Source organism: Rutidosis leptorrhynchoides, chromosome 4 (assembly GCF_046630445.1).
Source record: "Rutidosis leptorrhynchoides isolate AG116_Rl617_1_P2 chromosome 4, CSIRO_AGI_Rlap_v1, whole genome shotgun sequence".
In the NCBI taxonomy this organism is placed as follows: Eukaryota; Viridiplantae; Streptophyta; class Magnoliopsida; order Asterales; family Asteraceae; genus Rutidosis; species Rutidosis leptorrhynchoides.
This window is the reverse complement of record NC_092336.1, coordinates 413,653,449-413,679,916: the sequence shown is the minus strand read 5'-3', so window position 1 is coordinate 413,679,916 and position 26,468 is coordinate 413,653,449. Positions and strand designations below refer to the sequence as shown.

The 26,468-nt window shown below is 32.7% G+C and overlaps 1 protein-coding gene and 1 pseudogene across 1 annotated transcript; one reads left to right on the top strand and one right to left on the bottom strand.

The window, feature by feature from the left end:
* The window catches only part of LOC139842019 (secoisolariciresinol dehydrogenase-like), a 30,042-nt pseudogene extending 24,665 nt beyond the window's left edge, over positions 1 to 5,377 (bottom strand).
* A 192-nt stretch (positions 5,378 to 5,569) lies between these two features.
* On the top strand, positions 5,570 to 25,849 carry LOC139842018 (uncharacterized). The gene is made up of 5 exons (XM_071832199.1): positions 5,570 to 5,944; positions 5,988 to 6,161; positions 6,377 to 7,458; positions 7,697 to 8,142; positions 25,536 to 25,849. The coding sequence occupies exons 1-5, from the start codon at positions 5,570 to 5,572 to the stop codon at positions 25,847 to 25,849; spliced, it is 2,391 nt and encodes a 796-aa protein (XP_071688300.1).
* Positions 25,850 to 26,468: the final 619 nt, after the last annotated feature.

The window sequence follows — 26,468 nt, the reverse complement described above, 5'->3', positions numbered from 1 at the left end:
GGTTTCGTAATGTCCAACAGCCCCGTAATAATCTAAAAACCTTGTTTCTCACCCCAACTACGGAATCCGTCACTTGTGGGAAACTTTTATTTAAAAGCTGCAATCCGATGTTCTTTTTCTCACTTTGGTAAGAAGCGAACATCACTAACCCGTAAGCATAACATGCTTCTTTATGTTGCATGTTAGAAGCTCTTAATCCTATGTTGGGATATGTTGAGTCAAAATAGGTTCTTAACCCGTAGCGTAAAATTGCATTTGGGTTCCCCGTATTTAACGCTTTAAAGAAAACACGGCATAACTTAAAGTCTCCCAATGTGATATACCCCACCTATCAAAGGAAAGCCTTTTATAAACTAAGACATTTCTGGAAAGTCTTTCAAATGTTTGACAAGTTAATTTCGCCATAACTAAATGTGCTGATGAATTCTGACCGACTCTAGACAAGATTTTCTCAATCATATCCTCTGGTAGGTCTTCTAAAATATTCGGTTGTCTACCCTTAACGTCCATTTTGTTTTTATACTGTAAAATAGACAAGGATTAGATTCGTAATAACAAACAATACAAGTAATTTTTACATAGAACATAAAAGTACAAGCACACTACAATACATTTATTACACAACATGCTCACACCCCTCTAATCTGAATCACTGGTTTCTTCTTCTTCGGACTTGGTTCTTTTTTCTAATCTTCTAGGGATATATGATGTTCCTCTAATACGAGTCGTCATTTTTCACATTGGTTTAGAAAAACCTGGTGGTTTAGAGGTTCCCGGATTATTGTCACGATATTAAAAATACGGGTGTTTACGGTACATATAAAGTTCATCGGGGTCGGAATCAGATTTCTCTATTTTGATGCCTTTTCCCTTATTATTTTCTTTTGCCTCATTAAATTAGGTCGGGCTAATTTCTATAACATCATTGGAATCCTCATCAGGATCCGATTCATCGGAAAATTGGTAATTTTCCCAATATTTTCCTTCCTTAGCGGAAACACCATTGACCATTATTAACTTTGGTCCATTGGTTGAAGATTTTCTTTTATTTGACCGGTTTTCTGTGGTTCCTACTATTCCCCCCTCCGGAACCTCTTCTTCTTCCAGTTCCTCTTCTTCTGGTTCCTCTTCTTCCGGTTCCTCTTCTTCTGGTTCCGTTTCCTCTTCTTTCGGTTCTTCGGGAACTTGTGAATCTTGTCAATATATATTCGACACTTCGTTATTATTAGGTGAGTCAATGGGATTTTTGCTAGAGGTAGACATCTATCACACAATATCAAACATGTTAAGAGATTAATATATCACATAATATTTACATGTTAATAATATATAGTTTCCAACAAAAATGTTAAGCAATCATTTTTAAAGAAAACACGGTCGAAGTCCAGACTCACTAATGCATCCTAACAAACTCGATAAGACACACTAATGCAAATTTTCTGGTTCTCTAAGACCAACGCTCAGATACCAACTGAAATGTCCCGTTCATATTGATTATAAACGTTCCATATTAATTGATTTCGTTGCGAGGTTTTGACCTCTATATGAGACGTTTTCCAAAGACTGCATTCATTTTTAAAACAACCATAACCTTTATTTTATCAATAAAGGTTTTAAAAACATTACGTAGATTATCAAATAATGATAATCTAAAATATACTGTTTACACACGACCATTACATAATGGTTTACAATAGAAATATATTACATCGACATATGTTTCTTGAATGCAGTTTTTACACAATATCATACAATCATGGACTCCAAATCTTGTCCTTATTTTAATATGCAACAGCGGAAGCTCTTAGTATTCACCTGAGAATAAATATGCTTTAAACGTCAACAAAAATGTTGATGAGTTATAGGTTTAACCTATATATATCAAATCGTAACAATAGACCACAAGATTTCATATTTCAATACACATCCCATACATAGAGATAAAAATCATTCATATGGTGAACACCTGGTAACCGACATTAACAAGATGCATATATAAGAATATCCCATCATTCCGGGGCACCCTTCGGATATGATATAAATTTCAAAGTACTAAAGCATCCGGTACTTTGGATGGGGTTTGTTAGGCCCAATAGATCTATCTTTAGGATTCGCGTCAATTAGGGTGTCTGTTCCCTAATTCTTAGATTACCAGATTTAATAAAAAGGGGCATATTCGATTTCGATAATTCAACCATAGAATGTAGTTTCACGTACTTGTGTCTATTTTGTAAATCATTTATAAAACCTGCATGTATTCTCATCCCAAAAATATTAGATTTTAAAAGTGGGACTATAACTCACTTTCACAGATATTTCCTTCCTCGGAAATAAGACTTGGCCACGGATCGATTCACGAACCTATACAAATATGTACATATATATCAAAGTATGATCAAAATATAATTACAACCATTTTTGTTATGTTTTAAAGATTTGAGTGTATTAAGTCAGCTGTCCTCGTTAGTAACCTACAACTAGTTGTCAACAGTTAGATGTACAGAAATAAATCGATATATATATATATATATATATATATATATATATATATATATATATATATATATATATATATATATATATATATATATATATATATATATATATTATCTTGAATCAATCCACGACCCAGTGTATACATGTCTCAGGCTAGATCACAACTCAAAGTATATATATTTTTGAAATCAACCTCAACCCTGTATAGCTAACTCCAACATTACTGCATATAGAGTGTCTATGGTTGTTCCAAATAATATATATACATGGGTCGATATGATATGTCAACACATTTACATACGTGTCTATGGTATCCCAAGATTACATATTATATTAGAATACATGTATAATACAATATAAGTTAGCTAGGATATGATTTGTATATATTTGTTAAACATTTCCCGTTGCTAAAAAGATCAAAAATATCTAATCTTGTTTTACCCATAACTTCTTCATTTTAAATCCGTTTTGAGTGAATCAAATTGCTATGGTTTCATATTTAACTCTAATTTAAGAATCCAAACATAAAAAGTATAGGTTTATAGTCAGAAATGTTTTAAGTTACATGTCAATTACTAAAGAGGTAGTCATTTTCGTCGAAAGAACGACATCTTGATGACCATTTTGAAAAACATACTTTCACTTTGAGTTTAACCAAGATTTTTGGATATAGTTTCATGTTCATATGAAAAATCATTTTCCCAGAAGAACAACTTTTAAATCAAAGTTTATCATAGTTTTTAATTATCCAAACCAAAACAGCCCCCGGTTTCACTACGACGGCGTATATCCGATTTTATGGTGTTCATCGTGTTTCCAGGTTTTAAATCATTAAGTTAGCATATCATATAGATATAGAATATGTGTTTAGTTGATTTTAAAAGTCAAGTTAGAAGGATTAACTTTTGTTTGCGAACAAGTTTAGAATTAACTAAACTATGTTCTAGTGATTACAAGTTTAAACCTTCGAATAAGATAGCTTTATATGTATGAATCGAATGATGTTATGAACGTCATTACTACCTCAAGTTTTCTGGATAAAACTACTGGAAATGAGAAAAATGGATCTAGCTTCAAAGGATCCTTGGATGGCTTGAAAGTTCTTGAAGCAGAATCATGACACGAAAATAGTTCAAGTAAGATTTTCACTCGAAATAAGATTGTTATAGTTGTAGAAATTGAATCAAAGTTTGAATATGAATATTACCTTGAATTAGAAAGATAACCTACTGTAAATAACAAAGGTTCCTTGATCTTAGATGATTACTTGGAATGGATTAGAAAGCTTGGAAGTAGACTTGCAAACTTGGAAGTATTCTTGATTTTTATGAAACTATACTTATGGAATTTATGAAGAACACTTAGAACTTGAAGATGGAACTTGAGAGAGATCAATTAGATAAAGAAAATTGAAGAATGAAAGTGTTTGTAGGTGTTTTTGGTCGTTGGTATATGGATTAGATTTAAAGGATATGTAATTTTATTTTCATGTAAATAAGTCATGAATGATTACTAATATTTTTGTAATTTTATGAGATATTTCATGCTATTTACCAAATGATGGTTCCCACATGTGTTAGGTGACTCACATGGGCTGCTAAGAGCTGATCATTGGAGTGTATATACTAATAGTACATACATCTAAAAGCTGTGTATTGTACGAGTACGAATACGGGTGCATATGAGTAGAATTGTTGATGAAACTGAACGAGGATGTAATTGTAAGCATTTTTGTTAAGTAGAAGTACTTTGATATGTGTCTTGAAGTCTTTCAAAAGTGTAAGAATACATATCAAAACACAACATGTATATACATTCTAATGGAGTCGTTAAGTCTTCGTTAGTCGTTACATGTAAGTGTTGTTTTGAAACCTTTAAGTTAACGATCTCAATTAATGTTATTAACCCAATGTTTATTATATCAAATGAGATGTTAAATTATTATATTATCATGATATTATGATGTATGAATATCTCTTAATATGATATATACATTAAAATATCGTTACAACGATAATCGTTACATATAAGTCTCGTTTCGTAATTCTTGAGTTAGTAGTCTTGTTTTTACATATGTAGTTCATTGTTAACACACTTAATGATATATTTAAATATCATTTTAACATGTTAAATATAGTGTATCAATATCTTAATATGATACATATGTATTTAGTAGACGTTATCATAACGATAATCGTTATATATATCATTTCGAGTTTCTTAACTTAGTAATCTAATTTCTTATGTATGTCACACATTGTTAATATATTTAGTGAGATACTTACTCATCATAATCTTATGTCAACCATATATATATGTCCATATATACCACAACATGTAGTTTTTACAATTTTGTAACGCTCATGAATCGCCGGTCAACTTGGGTGATCAATTGTCTATATGAAACTTATTTTATTTAATCAAGTCTTAACAAGTTTGATTGCTTAACACGTTGGAAATATTTAGTCATGTAAATATCAATCTCAATTAATACATATAAACATGGAAAAGTTCAGGTCACTACATTGTTCAAGTGTTACTGTCGTTATTGTTTATAGTATTTGTTGTATTCATATTCTATCAAGTGTAATAATTTCGACTGTGATTTCCAATAATATCGATGGTGATTTGATCTTTGGTGTGAAGCTGCACTGTTATTATTTTGGTTGTTGTTTTCATACATGGTACCAGAGCGTGGTTCTCTAATTAATTGTGATCCGGCTGTTCAAATTGAAGAAATTGAAACCCTATTTTCTTAATTAGGGTTGGGCATGTTCTTTCTTCTCCGCTATTCTGTACTCTGCTGTTGCTTGTAGCTGTGATAGGGTTTATTCCCTATAGGGGAGTACCGTTCTCTCTCACTCTGTCTTTTGTTTTTCATTTTATTTTACCCCTTGTTGACCTAATCCCAGTGCCCATTTCTTGATCTACATTCTTGAAACGTGTGAATACCTGATCAAGCACTTGGTTGATTATTGACCTTATTTATTTATTTATTCATTATCTGTTTTGTGTTTATTTGTTGGTTTCTGCTGTCTACTTTACGGTTGATTGATCTGTGTTTTTTGCTAGTATGTCTGGGGATGATGATATTGGACCATCAAAGACTACTCAAGTGAGTAGCCTTGATTTTGGTGATCCTCTTTACTTACATGCTAGTGACACCAGCACCACTTCTCTTATCTCCTTAAAACTTAAGGGGACCGAGAACTACAATGTCTGGAGTAGGGCTATGACTTTAGCTCTGCAAACTAAGAATAAATTTGGCTTTGTTGATGGTTCTTACATAAAGAGTCAAACTGATAATGTGCTTATGTTACAATGGGATAGGTGCAACTCTGTTGTACTATCCTGGATACTAAAATCTATCTCTGAAGAATTGTTTTCTGGGCAAGTGTTTGCCAAATCTGCTCAAACTGTTTGTGAAGAATTAAAGGAGAATGGTTCTGTTACCTTCAATTTACACCAAAAAACTTAATTCTTTAACTCAGGGCAACTTCACTGTGTCAGACTACTATCATAAATTAAATGCTTTATGGAAACAATTTGATGCTCTTGTTAAGTCACCTACTTGTGTGTGTGATGCTAATAAGGAATTCAAAACTCACAATGATTTAATTAAACTTATGCAATTCCTCATGGGTCTTGATGAGTCTTATGCTTATGTAAGGAGAAATATTCTTTTAATTGACCCTCTTCCAAGTGTTAAAACTGCTTTTACCATTGTCTCAAGAGAGGAATAACCTAGGTTATCCTCTCATTCTAGTCTTTCTGGGCCTGGTAGAAATCAAAATTCTGCCTTTTTTGTGTCCAAGACTTTTGATAACAAAAGAAGGATTGGTAATGGACCTAACCCTAATCTTAAGTGTACTAAATGTAGAAACTTGGTCACACAATAGATAGGTGCTATGAAATTGTTGGTTATCCCCATGGGTGGGTTAAAAAGGCTGATCCTAAACCTGTCATGAGTAATAACTCTGTGTCTAATATTAATACTACTGAAAGTGTGTCTCAACCCTTTAATGCTGAAAAAATTTCCCAACTCATGAGTCTACTGCATAATCAATCCACACAAGGGAATGCTCATGCCAATATGGCAGGTAGTTTCTTAAACTGTAATGTTGTTTTCAACTCTAAGTTTGACACATTCTTTAAATCCAATGGTACTATTAACAATGGCTTTAATGACAAATGGATAATTGATTCTGGAGAAACCAGACATATGACTGGATCTTGTGAAGGTCTAGTTAATGTGTTTGATGTTTCAAAACTTAACATGACTGTAGGACATCCAAATGGCACTTTAGCTAAGATCACTAATATTGGAAACTTACAGCTTTCAAAAAACTTTATCTTAAAGGATGTTTTGGTCATACCAGGATATTGTGTCAATCTTCTTTCTGTTAACAAACTTTTAAAAGATTACAACATGTTCATTGGTTTCACAAGTGGAAACTGTTTCATTCAGGATTTGGATCTAAAGAAGGTTGTAGGGATTGGTAATGCTGTTGATGGTCTATACTTGTTTGATAAAGGTAATGGCATTGTCTCAAATAAGAGTAGCATGAGTCCAAGTTTAAATGATAAGTGTTATGGGTCTGCTAACCTGTGGCACAGCAGATTGGGACACCCTTCCACTCATGTCCTTAAGATTCTCAAGGACAGAATTGGGGTCAATCCTGATTCTGCTGGTGATGTCTGTGAAATCTTTCATAAGGCAAAACAGTCAAGGGATCCCTTTCCTTTGAGTGACCATACTTCCTCAAAAATAGGTGATCTAATTCATCTGGATGTGTGGGGCCCTTATAAAGTCAACAGCTATGGTGGGTTCAAATCTTTCCTCACCATTGTTGATGACAACTCTAGAGCTATGTGGGTGTACTTGCTAAAAACCAAAATTGATGTTTTTGATAATATTCTGTGTTTTGTTAATCTCATTAAAACTCTTAGTTTAATGCTAAGGTAAAAATGTTTAGAAGTGACAATGGTACTGAATTTGTTAATAAAAAAATGGAAGATTTTTGTGTTGAGAATGACATCATTCATCAAACCAGTTGTGTCTATACCCTCAACAAAATGGCATTGTTGAAAGGAAGCATAGACACTTGTTAAATGTGGCTAGGTCCTTGTTATTTCAAAGTAATATACCTTTGTGTTATTGGTCTGATTGTATTCTGATTGCCACTTATATTATCAACAGGCTGCCCTCATCTGTGTTACATGGAAAGTCCCCTTTTGAAATGATTTATGATTCTGTTCCTAATCTCTTCCACATGAGAGTGTTTGGATGTCTTTGTTTTGCTAGTACTCTTTATAATAGTGATAAGTTTTGTAGTAAGTCTGAAAAATGTGTCTTTTTGGGTTACTCAAATGTCAAAAAAGGATATAAGCTTCTGAGTCTTGAGTCAAAAACTATTTTGTTCTCTAGGGATGTAAAGTCTTATGAAACTATATTTCCTTATAATCCAAAATCAAAAAATAATAATATATCTAGTGATAATGATCACACAAACTCTTTTGAGTCTGTCATTTTTGAACCAAACACTTCTCAAAGTCCCAATGATGATGGGGGAGACAATACTGAAGAAGACAGTGGCAGTGATCATGATCCCATTAAGACTTCAGAGGAGGAGATTGAGATCCATGGTACCACTAATTCAAGTGATTCTAAGTCAAACCCTGAGGGCACTGATAATGCTAAAAACGAACATATATTTCATAGCATTATTCCTCAAGAAAGACAAGCTTTTAGTTGCAATTGTTCTATTTACAAGTGATATTCGTTTAAATAATAAAAGGTGAAGACAAAAGACAGATTCGACGAATTGAAGACGCAAACGACCAAAAAGCTCAAAAGTATAAAAGACAATCAAAGAGGTTCCAATTATTGATAAGAAACGTCTCGAATTTACAAGAGTACAAGATTTAAAACGCAAAGTACAAGATATTAAATTGTACGCAAGGACGTTCGAAAATCCGGAACCGGGACCAGAGTCAACTCTCAACGCTCGACGCAACGGACTAAAAATTACAAGTTAACTATGTATATAAATATAATATAATATATAATTAATTATATTAATTATATATATATTATATTTATAAATAAAAACCGTCGGCAGAGAAAGACTCCAAAGTTGTGAGCTGTAATTTCAATCTCCGCGACTCGCGGAGTTTGAAGGCAAAAATACCGCGAGTCGCGGAGCCCCAAAAGTCGAAAATCCCTATAAAGCTCGCGCATTCTGATCGTAAAAATTCACCAAATATATCCATCTCTCTATCTATATCGTATATATTTATATTTATATTTTAATTTTAATTTTAATTTTAATTTTAATCCTAATAATAAGGGTATGTTAGCGAATGTTGTAAGGGTTTAAGTCGAAATTCTGTCCGTGTAACGCTACGCTATTTTTAATCATTGTAAGTTATGTTCAACCTTTTTATATTAATGTCTCGTAGCTAAGTTATTATTATGCTTATATAAAACGAAGTAATCATGATGTTGGGCTAATTACTAAAATTGGGTAATTGGGCTTTGTACCATAATTGGGGTTTGGACAAAAGAACGACACTTGTGGAAATTAGACTATGGGCTATTAATGGGCTTTATATTTGTTTAACTAAATGATAGTTTGTTAATGTTAATATAAAGATTTACAATTGGGCGTCCTTATAAATTACCATATACACTCAATCGGACACGATGGGCGGGGTATTTATATGTACGAATAATCGTTCATCTAACCGGACACGGGAATGGATTAATAGCCACTAGAATAATTAAAACAGGGGTGAAATTATGTACAAAGGACACTTGGTATAATTGATAACAAAATATTAAAACCTTGGGTTACACTCAGTCGACAACCTGGTGTAATTATTAAACAAAGTATTAAAATCTTGTTACAGTTTAAATCCCCAATTAGTTGGAATATTTAACTTCGGGTATAAGAATAATTTGACGAGGACACTCGCACTTTATATTTATGACTGATGGACTGTTATGGACAAAAACCAGACGGACATATTAAATAATCCAGGACAAAGGACAATTAACCCATGGGCATAAAACTAAAATCAACACGTCAAACATCATGATTACGGAAGTTTAAATAAGCATAATTCTTTTATTTCATATTTAATTTCCTTTATTTTATATTTAATTGCACTTCTAATTATCGCACTTTTATTTATTGTTATTTAATCGCACTTTTAATTATCGTACTTTTTAATTATCGCAATTTTATTTTATCGCACTTTTATTTATTGCAATTTCATTATCGTTATTTATTTTACGCTTTAAATTAAGTCTTTTATTCATTTAATATTTTACATTAGGTTTTAACTGCGACTAAAGTTTTAAAATCAACAAACCGGTCATTAAACGGTAAAAACCCCCCTTTATAATAATAATATTACTTATATATATATATTTGTATTTTTATAAAAAGTAAACTAATATAGCGTTAAGCTTTGTTTAAAAAGATTCCATGTGGAACGAACCAGACTTACTAAAAACTACACTACTGTACGATTAGGTACACTGCCTATAAGTGTTGTAGCAAGGTTTAAGTATATCCGTTCTCTAAATAAATAAATATCTTGTGTAAAATTGTATCGTATTTAATAGTATTTTCTGCTAAAATTAATAACTATTTTATATACCCCTCGCGAAACATCAATTATTTTTGGCGCCGCTGCCGGGGAATCTCTTAAAAGCCGGAAGCGCAACGCTACAAAAAAAAAAAAAAGATTTTTAGTTTACTTCTATTAAAAGTCGCTTTTATAAAAATACGTTTTAAATATTCGAAAATATAAAAAGAAAAACAAAAATATAAGTATTTTTAAGATTTTGTTAAATATTTAAGTTTTATAAAGTTTTTTTATTTTTATTTTATAAAAACATCAAGTATTTTTGGCGCCGCTGCCGGGGAATCTCTTAAAAGCCGGAAGCGCAACGCTACAAAAAAAAAAGAGATTTTTAGTTTACTTCTATTAAAAGTCGCTTTTATAAAAATACGTTTTAAATATTCGAAAATATAAAAAGAAAAACAAAAATATAAGTATTTTTAAGATGTTGTTAAATATTTAAGTTTTATAAAGTTTCTTTATTTTTATTTTATAAAAACATAAGTTTTATTTAAGTATTTTGTTTTTATTTAAAAACATAAAAAAATATATATAAATCTAGTTTTAAGCATTTTATTTATTAAAATTATAAAGTAGTTCTATTTTATTTAAGTTTTTAAAATATAAGTTTTTATACACATATTTTTTTTAACAGAAAAATTAAAAACAGAGAAAAAAAAATAAATAAAGAAAAACGCGTCGAATTTAAATAACCTGTCAGCTGAATTTTGGAACCCCGCGAGTCGCGGGGTTTGAAGCTTTGAATACCGCAAGTCGAGGAGACCATCTGACACAGCTGACCAGAACCCTAATCAAGCATTAATTACGGGTAATTATAATAATTATTAATATAAAACCCTAATTATCAATTATTATTAAAATTAAGTTTTATTTTAAAATTTCTTTTATTTAATTTGTTTTATTTAGTTTAATTAGTTTAATTAAATTGTAAAATTAGTAGTTTTATTAAATAAATAATATAAAAATAATATTTTTAAAAAAATTGTACTTTTTACAACTTTTTGTATACTTTTATATTTTGTCCCTTTTTAATCGTTTTAACGTAATATTTGTATTTTTCGCTCATATTTAATTTTAAACTTAGTTTTTGCCATAGTCATTTTTACTCCTAGATTTTTAGGCTTTGCCGTAGAATTCCTTAAGTGCTTTTTCTCTAGACTAAGATTTAGGTACTTTAGAATTTTGCGACGCCTTTTTAAGTTTTAGTTTCTTTTTAAGTTAATTCCATTTGGGATTTAGTTTTTCTTGTAAGCTTTAATATTTTTAGACGACTTTTACCTATGTACCAATTATCATTCCAATTAGTAATCTCAATTTGCGATTATAATTTTAAGTTAGTTGTAGTAATAAGGTTAGGTTAGTCAAGTATTTTTAAGTTTTATAAGTTTCTTTAATTTTTCCGTCACCTTTTATTTTTCAACCATTTTTCTTTTTCGACATTTTTCCGACGAACTCTTTTTCTTTCTTATTTCTCGCTTTTCTAGTTTTAGGACATAGATTTTTATTCTACTTCTTATCTAAATTTCTTAAAATTACGAAAATTTATTTTAAGTGGTTAAATTGATAGACATCAAAATTTTCTGGTTCGTAGTAATAGTTGGATTTGTACGTGGACCGGGTTATTGGAGCCAAACAATCCTCAATTATATTGAGACCAAACGAATCCTGCCCCTCTGCTGCATCTTTTGGCTATTCGAAACGTGGGCAAAATCAGAAAAGTCTATTAATTGGATAACTTATTATAATTTTTCTTTCCTTTTAAAAACTAATAGGATATTCAGTGAATGCACCGAGCAAGACGTTCATCACCTTTTGTACGTTCACCACCTGTAACTAGATCAAGACATTTAGCAAATATAACCGCCGTTGATTTTTCTTTAGAATCGTCATCCAGTCGACCAAGTACTTCAGTTCAAATTTCCGATAATCCATTCTTTGAACCCGACCTCACAATTGAGAATCCGGAGAATATTCAGGAACGGTTCGTAGATCCTGAACCACTAAACTTTCCTCCGGAACCACCAATCATTCAAACAGAGATTGTTGAGGAACGAACCATTAAATCAGAATCATCTAGTGATACCGATTCAACAAATTCAATTATGGAGAATCTGGAACCTTTAAGTATGGAAGACCGAATGAGAGCTAAACGCACTGGCCAAGGTCACGCAATTACTCATCCAGACATTAATGCGCCAGATTATGAAATCAAAGGACAAATTCTACACATGGTGACTAATCAATGCCAATTTAGTGGTGCGCTGAAGGAAGATCCAAATGAACATCTACGTACCTTTAATAGGATCTGCACACTATTTAAAATTCGAGAAGTGGAGGATGAACAGATATATCTCATGTTATTTCCCTGGACTTTAAAGGGAGAAGCCAAAGAATGGTTGGAATCGTTACCTGAAGGGGCGATTGATACATGGGATGTTTTAGTTGACAAATTTCTTAAACAATTCTTTCCTGCATCTAAAGCCGTAAGACTTCAAGCCGAAATTGTTACGTTTACACAGAAACCGAATGAAACTCTATATGAGGCGTGGACAAGATATGGAAAGTTATTAAGAGGATGTCCGCAACATGGTTTAGACACCTGTCAAATAGTACAAATATTCTACCAAGGATGCGACATCACTACAAGAAAAGACATAGATATAGCAGCTGGTGGTTCTATTATGAAGAAAACCGAAACTGATGCTTACAAAATAATTGATAACACTGCTTCCCACTCACATGAGTGGCACCAAGAAAAAGATATCGTTAGATCATCTAAAGCAGCTAGAGCCGATTCTAGCCATGACTTAGATTCCATTTCCGCAAAGATAGATGCTGTGGAAAGACGAATGGAAAAGATGACTAAGGATATTCACTCAATACGAATTAGTTGTGAGCAGTGTGGAGGACCACATTTGACAAAAGATTGTCTCAGTATTGAATTAACAATGGAACAAAGAGAGAATATTTCATACATAAACCAAAGGCCTGGAAATAATTATCAGAATAATTATCAACCGCCAAGACCGATTTACAATCAAAACCAGAATTATAACCGAAATATTCCATACAACAACCAACAAGGTCCTAGCAATCAACAAGAATCCAATAATACTTACAATCAGTAAAGACCTAATTTTCAAAACAAGCCACCACAACAAACCGATGATAAAAAGCCGAATTTAGAAGATATGATGACGAAGCTAGTTAAAACTCAAACGCAGTTTTTCACATCTCAGAAACAAACAAATGAACAAAATGCTCAAGCATTTAGAAATCAACAAGCTTCTATTCAAAATCTAGAACAAGAAGTGAGTAACCTAGCAAGGTTAATAGGTAAAAGAAAACCGGGAAGTCTACCTAGTGATACAAATGCTAACCCCCGGAATGAAACAGCTAAAGCTATTACCACGAGAAGTGGTACAACACTTAAACCACCGGAAATACCTGTAACTTCTGATGAAACTATTCCTACTCCACAAGAACCACAACCTGATCAAGATAAGGAAAAAGAACCGGTAGTTGAAAAGGTTAATGAAGATAACACAGTTAAGGCTAAACCTTATGTTAAACCATACCAACCACCACTTCCTTACCCGAGTAAAATGAAGAAAGAGAAACTTGAAGCCGAGCAATCCAAATTTTTGGATATGTTTAAACAGATAAATGTAAATCTACCTTTCATTGATGTGATTTCAGGAATGCCTAGATATGCTAAATTCTTGAAAGATCTAATCTCAAATAGAAAGAAAATGGAAGAACTCTCGGCTGTTACTATGAATGCTAATTGTTCAGCAGTGCTGTTGAATAAGATACCAGAAAAACTATCTGATCCAGGAAGTTTCACAATTCCATGTTTTCTGGGTAGTCTTAGTTCAATAGAAGCATTGGCAGACTTAGGTGCTAGTATAAATTTAATGCCATATTCACTATACACTAAACTAGACCTTGGAGAATTGAAACCAACCAGAATAAGCATACAACTAGCCGATAGATCAATAAAATATCCTAGAGGGATAATGGAGAACATGCTAGTTAAAGTTGGTACTTTAGTATTTCCAGTAGATTTTGTTGTTCTGGACATGGAAGAAGATTCTCAAGTTCCTCTCATATTAGGAAGACCATTCTTAAACACGGCTAAAGCAATGATAGACGTGTTCGGTAAGAAATTGACCCTAAGTATAGAGGATGAGAGTGTTACCTTTTCAGTTGATAGAGCAATGCAACAACCACAATCTGCAGATGATACATGTTATTATATTCAAACTATAGATGCACATGCAGAATTATTAGAAGAATTTCCAGAATTACAAGGAACAGGAGAATGTTCTTTAGGAGAAGGTAATGAACCAATTGATGAAGCTGAAATGTTAGCTACACTAATAGCTAATAGATATGAACCAACAACAGAAGAAATTCAAATGCTAAAAGAAGAAGACAGATATCGATATAAATCATCGATAGAAGAACCTCCGAAATTAGAGTTAAAACCACTTCCAAACCATTTGGAATACGCTTATTTACATGGTGAATCTGAATTACCTGTAATAATATCGTCTTCTCTTACTGAAAATGAGAAATCACACCTCATTTCTATGTTGAAAGATCATAAACCAGCCATTGCATGGAAGATTCATGATATTAAAGGAATAAGTCCTTCGTATTGCACACATAAAATCCTTATGGAGGAAGGTCATAAAACGTATGTGCAACGCCAACGAAGACTAAATCCTAATATGCAAGATGTAGTTAAGAAAGAGATTATTAAACTGCTAGATGCAGGTTTAATTTATCCAATCTCTGATAGTCCATGGGTAAGCCCAGTTCAATGCGTGCCTAAGAAGGGTGGCATGACTGTCATTACAAATGAGAAAAATGAGCTTATTCCTACTAGGACTGTAACAGGATGGCGTGTGTGTATTAATTATAGAAAATTAAATGACGCCACCAGAAAAGATCACTTTCCCTTACCTTTCATAGATCAAATGTTGGAAAAATTAGCCGGAAATAGTTACTATTGTTTTCTAGATGGATTTTCCGGATATTTTCAAATTCCAATAGCACCCGAAGATCAAGAGAAAACCACATTCACGTGCCCTTATGGTACTTTTGCTTACAAACGCATGCCATTTGGACTTTGCAACGCCCCTGCAACTTTTCAAAGGTGTATGATGGCAATTTTTCACGACATGATAGAAGAATGCATGGAAGTATTCATGGATGACTTTTCAGTCTTCGGTGATACATTTGAATCATGTCTAGTTAATCTTGAACGAATGCTTATTAGATGCGAACAATCAAATCTAGTACTTAATTGGGAGAAATGCCATTTCATGGTTAAAGAAGGCATCGTTCTTGGACATAAAATTTCAAAAGAAGGAATTGAAGTGGATAGAGCTAAAGTAGATGTAATTGCTAAACTTCCACATCCCACCAATGTTAGAGGAGTTAGGAGTTTTCTAGGGCATGTCGGTTTTTACCGACGTTTCATAAAAGATTTTTCTAAAATTGCCACTCCTATGAATAAACTCCTAGAAAAGGATGCTCCATTCATCTTTTCAGATGAGTGTATCAAATCTTTTAATATTCTTAAAGAAAAACTCACTAATGCGCCGATCATGATAACGCCAAATTGGAATCTACCATTTGAACTAATGTGCGATGCAAGTGATTTTGCAATGGGAGCCGTTTTAGGACAAAGGATTGAAAAACGATTTCAACCTATATATTATGCTAGTAAGACGTTACAAGGAGCACAAACGAACTATACAACTACTGAAAAAGAACTCCTTGCTATTGTCTTTGCTTTTGACAAATTTTGATCATATCTCGTTCTAGCAAAAACGGTGGTCTATACCGACCATTCTGCTCTTAGATACCTATTTTCAAAACAAGATGCTAAACCAAGATTAATCCGTTGGATCTTACTCTTACAAGAGTTTGATATTGAAATCCGAGATAAAAGAGGAGCAGAAAATCTCGCTGCTGATCATCTTTCTCGTCTTGAAAATCCTGAGTTAGAAGTTCTAAATGAATCGGCCATACAAGACAACTTTCCTGATGAATATCTATTAAAGATAGATTATAATGAAATCCCATGGTTTGCAGACTATGCAAACTACTTAGTTTGTGGATTCCTTGAAAAAGGATTATCGTACCAAAGACGAAAGAAATTCTTCAGTGATATAAAACACTATTTCTGGGAAGATCCACATCTGTTTAAAAGTTGTCCCGATGGAATAATACGCCGATGTGTATTTGGAGATGAAGCTAGTAAAATTTTAAACCATTGTCACACAGGACCAACAGGAGGGCATTATGGGCCTCAACTAACAGCAAGAAAAGTTTATGAAGCTGGATTCTATTGGCCTACAATTTACAAAGACGCACACCTACTTTGCAAATCCTGTGATGCCTGTCAAAGGGCCAGAAAAATAAGTCAACGTGATGAAATGCCACAAAATGTCATCCAAGTATGTGAAGTATTTGACATTTGGGGTATTGACTTTATGGGTCCATTTCCAAAATCTCATAATAATCTATATATACTCGTAGCCATTGATTATGTATCTAAATGGGCGGAAGCACAAGCTCTCCCAACTAACGATGCACGAGTTGTAGTCAACTTTTTAAAACGTCTTTTTGCAAGGTTTGGAACACCGAAAGCTTTAATAAGTGATCGGGGTACTCATTTCTGTAATAATCAACTTGAGAAAGTTCTTAAAAGATATGGAGTAACTCATAAAATCTCCACCGCATATCATCCACAAACAAGTGGACAAGTTGAAAATACCAACCGAGCTTTAAAATGTATTCTAGAGAAAACCGTAGGATCAAATCCAAAGGAATGGTCCATTAAATTGGAGGATGCACTCTGGGCTTTTAGAACAGCCTACAAAACTCCAATTGGAACCACACCTTTTAGACTTGTTTATGGAAAAGCATGTCATCTTCAGTAGAAATTGAACACAAAGCATTTTGGGCTTTGAAGGCATGTAATCTTGATTTACATGAAGCCGGACGTCTACGATTAAGTCAACTAAATGAATTAGAAGAATTAAGACATGAAGCATACGATAATTCGTTAATCTATAAAGAAAGAACGAAGAAATGGCATGATAAAAGAATCAGAAGTTCAAAAGAATTTAAAGAAGGAGACAGAGTTCTTCTTTTCAATTCACGATTCAAGCTATTTCCTGGAAAATTGAAATCAAGATGGTCTGGACCATTCATAGTCAAAAGAGTTTTCCCATACGGAACGATAGAATTGATAAATTCAAATGGGATTGAATTTAAAGTTAATGGTCACAGAGTTAAACATTACATACATGGTCCGATGGAAGTCGACAACGAAGTTAATCACAATTTCGACACCACAGCTAACTAAGTGTGGGGAGAATCAAGTCTTTAAAGGATAATATGTATTTCTGTTAGAGTTAGATTGTCTGTTTTCATATAGTTCTCGAAAATGGAACCCGAATGGTCTTTCCCTAGCAGACCCTAAAGAACTAGTCTTCTCCCCCCATTCTGAATTTTTATTTTTTTAGGTTTTTACAAAATGAAGACTGCCTGTGAACTAAACCATGGTCTAATGCTACACGCTTTGATCACTAAAAGAAATAATGACATACTACCAAGTGAAATAGTATCAGTAATCAGAGAAAGAATGGACGGAGTTAGAAAAGAATCCAGATGCGAAGATAATAAGTTACAATTTGGTAAAGGAAAATCAAAATCCGCAGCGAAAAGAAGAGCACGACACCTAGAAAGATGTCACAAATGCGGAAAATGGTCACATGGAGGTAAATGTTCAAATAATCAAACCTATTCAAATACAGAATTTGTTACTTTATGCAGAGACGGACAGTTCATATGTTTAGAAGAAAAGACACTGAATGCTCGAGGTTACGCCTATGTAGCTATGGAAAACCAATTAAACCGACTATCTTATGAATGGGATAGATCATATAACTAAGAAATCTATTTCACAGGTATGTTTGTACAGTTTTTATTTTATTTTATTTTTATTTTTAACCTTTTGATAATAAACGCTAATTTGTTCGCTAAAAAGTATTAAATTGGTATTGAATAAAATTAGGTTTGGCGACCGAAATTATTGATATCATTCAAAAATTTATTACATCACTGCGAAATTTAACGTTTATTCTTAAGGTATAAATATCTTTAAACAATCAACCCAAAATATTTCAAAAATTCGTCATGAGTTAAATTAGGTCTTGGAACCGAAATTACTTTACCGAAAAGAGGGGCGCATATTTTTGATAATATTTGATTGACTAAAGTGGGATAAAAAGCCAAAAAGATTTTTAATTTTATTTTTACCATGTTTTTAAAATTAATATTTAAATCTTAAATTAATATTGTAAACTTTGTAAAAACAATATATTTAAAATTGTAAATATTTGAAAAATTAATATAAGTTTGGTATGAATTTATAAATTTTTAAATTAAGTTTGGTGTGAATTTTTAATTTTTAAAATATAAATTTTTAATTTTATGCATTTCAAATTTTAAGTTTGGTGTGAATTTTTAATATAAATTTTGAATTTTATATTTAAGTTGTGTGAATTTAAAAACAAAAATTTACTTTATCTCATTAAGTTAAAAATATGATTTTTAAAATTCGTCGTAAGTTGAAGACTAGGTCTTTGAACCGAAATTGCTTTACCCAAGGGAGGGACGAGAACTTTTAATATCATTATTTTTAATCTTATTGATTTAAAGTATGCCAAAAACATTAAAAAAACCCAAAAATCTTAGCTTTTAAAACAATCGCTACAAAAAGACAAATTTTAAAATTTTGTCGAAGGACGGACTAGGACATCGATCCGAAACGACCTCGTCCTAAATAACAAAGGAAACAAAATTTTAAAATTAATTAATTAATTGTTTTAATAAGTTATTATAAAAAAAAAAAAAAAATACCAAACTCCGCGACTCGCGGAGTTTGAAGGGTATTTCACCGCGAGTCGCGGGAGTACCGGATTACAGAAAAAAAATAAAGAGCTGCAACAGCTCAGTTTCACTCCCCACAACAGAAAAAAAACTGCGAATATCCATCGAAAAAACCCGAAAAATACACCCCAAAATCACAATTTTTAACCGTTAATCACCAAATCTTTTACTAAAATCATGTTGAGAAGGATGCTATCTAGGAATTACTCAAGAAAAACGGTAAATTTCTACACCTAAACACCATTTAATCCGAAATTTGGTGTTCTTGAACAATTTTTCCCCAATTTGATTTTGATGCTTTTTAGTGTAATTAGGCTTAAATTGTTTATGTATTATGCTTGTATAACCTAGATTGATGCTGTTTAACATGATTAGAAGCCTAAAACTTCAAATTTTGAGTAATCTAGGGTTTGTGTTCTTGAGCAAATTTGGGGCTTTTTGATATAAACAGGTTATGGCCGATTTTTGTCATGAATTGTTGCTAAATTAAGTAGTGTAACATGTCTAGGTAGTTAAAAGATCCAAACTTTGAGCCTAAACATGGTTTTGAGAATTAAAGTGGACTTTTTCAAGTCTAAAAATTCATGAACTTTTATGGCCGATTTTTGTCATGAATTGTTGCTAAATTAAGTAGTGTAACATGTCTAGGTAGTTAAAAGATCCAAACTTTGAGCCTAAACATGGTTTGGAGAATTAAAGTGGACTTTTTCAAGTCTAAAAATTCATGAACTTGATTTTTGAAAGATAATGCCATTTGAGACTTGTTTAATTGCTAGTAATGATTATTTTGACATGTTATTTGAGTTGAATGCTTATGAACTTGGCGAACATTTTCGTATATGCTTATTTGAAAAAGTGTAGATTTGATAAAAATGTGAAAATAAGCTTAAGTTTAATATAAATTGATAATGTCATTGTAATTATTTTGATTGATGATTTTGCTGACACTAATGCATATTTGGATGCACAAAAATTGTGTTTGATGTGTTTTGCAGACTGAAAGGGGTGAATCTTCATCCCAAGCCCGTAATGCTCCTGCTGAGAATGCGGAACAACAGGAGGTGGATAACTACTACAAGCAGGATATACCTCATCCAGTCATGACCTTTTCTGATATGCACTTGGAAGAGTTGCACCCGAACCTGAGATTTGACAGACTTTGGATAGATTATCCAAAATATCAACGGGGTTTGCATACTCTTCATTCTAAGGTTGTTGAGGTACCGAGGGTCATAGAATGGGGACCCTTAGAAGCTGTAGAATTGGCCGGGCCAATTAGAGAATTACTTGTACAGAGGTATGGTAATTCTACTTTTAATGACTGGGTACATTTATTCACCATGCGTAGACCTGTATATAAAGTATGGTGTGAAGAATTGTTATGTAGTATAGAGTTGAATGATCAGGTGGCTAGTTTAACCGATCGTTCTTTTATTAGATTTTTGTTAGGCGGTTCGATGCGCCACATGTCTTTACTGGACATGGCTCAGGTTTTACGTATATATACGCCTGAGGAGTTAGCATCTGCCGATTGTAGAGGGTTGATACTAAACGGTAGAAAGATAGATGAAAATTTTGATACACACGGTGTGTGGAGTCAAATGACAAGCCATCACCGTTTCAAAGGGGGAAATTACTCTTATTTGGATATAGATAGAGCTGAATTAAGAGTGATTCATAGGTTTTTAGCTAATTCGATTACACAAAGGGGTAAGAACAAGGAAAAAGTAAATGAACAAGATTTGTTTTACCATATGTGTATTCGAGACCCACAAAGCGCTGTAAGTATACCATATTGTGTGGGTTATTATTTATCAGCTATGGTTCGGGGGATGCGACCGCATAGCATAATAGGAGGTGGTATTTTTATTACTTTGATTGGTGAATATCTCGGTGTGGATATAAGTCGGGGGGGATTATTAGAAGAAGAACCAGAACCCCGCGATACTATAGGTTTAAATGTATACCATGGTGCGAAAGTTTTAAAAAGACGAAATAACGCCGCAGTACCATACCATGGTAGACATCCACAGGTTGAGAGAAACCAACAGTAAGGTAATGTAGGAGGGGGGAATGAGATGCAAGAAATGCAAAGGTTTATAGCTTCTCAGGAGTACGAAAATGCTAGACAGAGAGCATTTGAAGATTGGCAAGTTCATCAGAACCAAATCATAGCTCATTGCCAACATATAGGTAGAAACTATATTCCTACACCGAAACCCATCTTCCCTCCCTGGTCTATAGAGATGCAGCCACCATATCCTACGAATAACCCTGCCGAAGCATTCTATAGCACCTATGGTTATGCCTGGAACCCCTATTGGTACCAGTATCATCCCTAGTATAATTATTTTTTTTTTTTGTAATTTGTAATTATTGATACGTTTAATACTTTTGTTAATATTGTAATCATTTTTATAATTATCTAACTTTTATTCTTAGATTTTAATAATTTTTGAATGTGGGGTAATATACCAAACTTCAAAAATATGTATATATGTTTGCAGTTTATCTTATGTACACAACAGGGTAAAACAACGCATTTTCAAAGACTGGCATTAAGTTCAGCAAAAGCAACTAATTTTGACGACAAGATGCAAAATATATGTGAAATAACAACAAGACGGAATGAACAAATGATGTGCACCATTTATCATTCAGCAAACAAACGCCAATATATTTGGAAACTTTGGTAAAAATTTAATCATTTTTACACAAATCACCCTCAATAATTTAAATTGTTACTGATTTCTTGCAAATGAGGGCATTGCAAGATCTTAAGTGTGGGAAGGGGTTAAATTCTTTCGGATTTTAAAATTTTTATCTTAAACACTTGGTTACCATTAAAAATACTAGTAAAGCAGTAGTTGTATTAGAATCTAGTGCTCTCTGATAATAAAGAACAGCCCTAGTCTTATATACTGACTACCCAATTCTAGTAAAATTTTTCAAAATTTTTAATTAAATGAACTCAAAATCATGTTTATACATATTTATGAACGATAAAACTAGGTTTTAACACCGAAATTATTGTAACCTCGGAAAGGACATAAATTGAGAAACAAACCAAAATGTTAAAATTCATTTAAAATGGAATAGAGGACGATAAAAAGGAAAATAAAAGCCAAGTGTGGGAAAATTTACCAAGTTATCTAAAACATATATCACATATTTCTGTAACAAATAACTGAAAATACTTTTGCTTTGGACTAAACTAAACTGTTTTACCCGATGAAAGAAAAGAAAAGATGGATCTACACGATGAATCAATTCCATCATTAAAAGGAAGTAAAGTCTTCCGAAATAGACACACGCTTCTTGATTTAGGTCATGAAGTTGTCGTCCAGACCAGCTGTAGGTTGACGAAAAATCTAGAAAAGTCATCACTAAAATTAGCAGGAAATCCACGGACCTCAGCATTAAACAGGGTCGCCAAGTGGTCAGATTTATCCTAACCATGAAAAGGATTTATCTCGTACAATGGGGGGGCACCATGCAAATTAGCTGGATAAGACTAATGAATCAGATCCCCAGAAAGGATAATCTCCTTAAAGATTAAAAATCAGCTTTTAAGACTGATATTACTCAATCCTAGAGATTGACCTTAAAGATTGAGAATTCAAACTCATGGAATTCAATGATATCTAAACTTGAGCTTGAACGAGAAAATATTTTGATCAAAATTACAAACCGATTTGTTTTCTGAAAACCCTATTTTCAATGCGTTCATTACCATTGAACGTAAAATTCTAGGAATTCACCTGGAATTCATTAGGTCACCTGAACTAAAACGGGTGTCAACCGTAAGAACGGTGGTTGCATAGTGGTCAAAGACAGGACCTTGTGCCATACCGAAAAATTATAAGGGTGAGCTTTACTATTGCTCCTACCAAGGATAGTAATTGCGTCCGACACGTTATAGACCATAATTAAAAGCATGTCAGGGGACATTGCCTTAACAGTTGCTTGTTCAACGCTTTCCTTTACAATCGGACGGTAGTTTACCGAAAGGTAATATACGGGACAAGTAAACTGGACGTGTTGCTTTCCAAATACAAGGTTAGCAAGTGGGTGACACAAAACCGCAAGTTTTGAGCTAAAATTTTCAAATCTGAAACCCACCAAACCCACAAAAATATTTTGCAAACACCGGTAAAGGGTTATTCCGGAAAACTTATCTAGGGTAAAAAACTAGATTTAATTTTCAAAAGATCAAATGTTTTCATAAAGATCCAATTTCCTTAATGGATCTAAATTTTTATAGTCATGTGGGACTGTAAACCATATCATTACTACCATTGTTTATACCGCCGTATAGAAATCACTGATGTACAAAGTGTGAAGAATAAAGAAGTGATTCTAGTATTTCAAGACGATATTGCTTGAGGACAAGCAACGCTCAAGTGTGGGAATATTTGATAATGCTAAAAACGAACATATATTTCATAGCATTATTCCTCAAGAAAGACAAGCTTTTAGTTGCAATTGTTCTATTTACAAGTGATATTCGTTTAAATAATAAAAGGTGAAGACAAAAGACAGATTCGACGAATTGAAGATGCAAACGACCAAAAAGCTCAAAAGTACAAAAGACAATCAAAGAGGTTCCAATTATTGATAAGAAACGTCTCGAATTTACAAGAGTACAAGATTTAAAACGCAAAGTACAAGATATTAAATTGTACGCAAGGACGTTCGAAAATCCGGAACCGGGACCAGAGTCAACTCTCAACGCTCGACGCAACGGACTAAAAATTACAAGTTAACTATGTATATAAATATAATATAATATATAATTAATTATATTAATTATATATATATTATATTTATAAATAAAAACCGTCGGCAGAGAAAGACTCCAAAGTTGTGAGCTGTAATTTCAATCTCCGCGACTCGCTGAGTTTGAAGGCAAAAATACCGCGAGTCGCGGAGCCCCAAAAGTCGAAAATCCCTATAAAGCTCGCGCATTCTGATCGTAAAAATTCACCAAATATATCCATCTCTCTATCTATATCGTATATATTTATATTTATATTTTAATTTTAATTTTAATTTTAATTTTAATCCTAATAATAAGGGTATGTTAGCGAATGTTGTAAGGGTTTAAGTCGAAATTCTGTCCGTGTAACGCTACGCTATTTTTAATCATTGTAAGTTATGTTCAACCTTTTTATATTAATGTCTCGTAGCTAAGTTATTATTATGCTTATTTAAAACGAAGTAATCATGATGTTGGGCTAATTACTAAAATTGGGTAATTGGGCTTTGTACCATAATTGGGGTTTGGACAAAAGAACGACACTTGTGGAAATTAGACTATGGGCTATTAATGGGCTTTATATTTGTTTAACTAAATGATAGTTTGTTAATGTTAATATAAAGATTTACAATTGGGCATCCTTATAAATTACCATATACACTCAATCGGACACGATGAGCGGGGTATTTATATGTACGAATAATCGTTCATCTAACCGGACACGGGAATGGATTAATAGCCACTAGAATAATTAAAACAGGGGTGAAATTATGTACAAAGGACACTTGGTATAATTGATAACAAAATATTAAAACCTTGGGTTACACTCAGTCGACAACCTGGTGTAATTATTAAACAAAGTATTAAAATCTTGTTACAGTTTAAATCCCCAATTAGTTGGAATATTTAACTTCGGGTATAAGAATAATTTGACGAGGACACTCGCACTTTATATTTATGACTGATGGACTGTTATGGACAAAAACCAGACGAACATATTAAATAATCCAGGACAAAGGACAATTAACCCATTGGCATAAAACTAAAATCAACACGTCAAACATCATGATTACGGAAGTTTAAATAAGCATAATTCTTTTATTTCATATTTAATTTCCTTTATTTTATATTTAATTGCACTTCTAATTATCGCACTTTTATTTATTGTTATTTAATCGCACTTTTAATTATCGTACTTTTTAATTATCGCAATTTTATTTTATCTCACTTTTATTTATTTCAATTTCATTATCGTTATTTATTTTACGCTTTAAATTAAGTCTTTTATTTATTTAATATTTTACATTAGGTTTTAACTGCGACTAAAGTTTTAAAATCGACAAACCGGTCATTAAACGGTAAAAACCCCCCTTTATAATAATAATATTACTTATATATATATTTGTATTTTTATAAAAAGTAAACTAATATAGCGTTAAGCTTTGTTTAAAAAGATTCCCTGTGGAACGAACCGGACTTACTAAAAACTACACTACTGTACGATTAGGTACACTGCCTATAAGTGTTGTAGCAAGGTTTAAGTATATCCGTTCTCTAAATAAATAAATATCTTGTGTAAAATTGTATCGTATTTAATAGTATTTTCTGCTAAAATTAATAACTATTTTATATACCCCTCGCGAAACATCAGGCACCTCATCTACCACATCATCTTCTTCTGAAAATGACCCTGGACAAAGTAACACAGATCATGGTAGCATAAATGAACCAAGTGGGAACCCAGATAACTTAAGAAGGTCTAGTAGGACTAGAACCTTTCCCTCTAAATTCAATGACTATTATGTCAACTTTAAGGTGAGATACCCTATGAGCAATTATTGTAATTATTTAGGTATGCATGATGATGTCAAATGTTTTAGTGCTACCCTTAACAAGGCTGTTGAACCTCATTCTTATGAAGAAGCCTGCAAAAACCCAAAATGGGTAGAAGCAATGAACAATTAGAATGAAGCATTGCATATAAACAACACTTGGGTTGTTTATGACCTGCCAATTGGTAGGAAAGCTATAGGCTGCAAATGGATATTCAAAATCAAGTATAAGTCTAGTGGTGAGGTTGAGAGATACAAGGCTAGACTTGTTGCCAAGGTTACAGTCAAAGAGAAGGTCTGGACAATGATGAGACCTTCTCACCTATGGGAAAAATGGTTACTATTAGATGTATGTTAAACCTTGCTGTTCAATATGATTGAGATTTGTTTCAACTTGACATTAACAATGCTTTCCTATATGGCGATTTATGTGAAGATGTTTATATGGAACTTCCAAAAGGTTTTGAATCTGATAATAAGTCTAAGTTTGTAAGTTAACCAAGTCTTTGTATGGGTTAAAACAAGCCCCTAGGATGTGGAATGCCAAGTTAACCTCTGCCTTACTTGATTATGGTTTTGTGCAAAGCAACAATGATTTCTCCTTATATATTCTGTCTAAAGATAACACATTTGTTGCTCTCCTTGTCTATGTTGATGATATTATCATCACTGGTAATGATAATTCTGAAGTCAATAAGGTCAAAAGTTTTCTTAATTCTAGATTCATGATTAAAGATCTTGGACAACTTAAA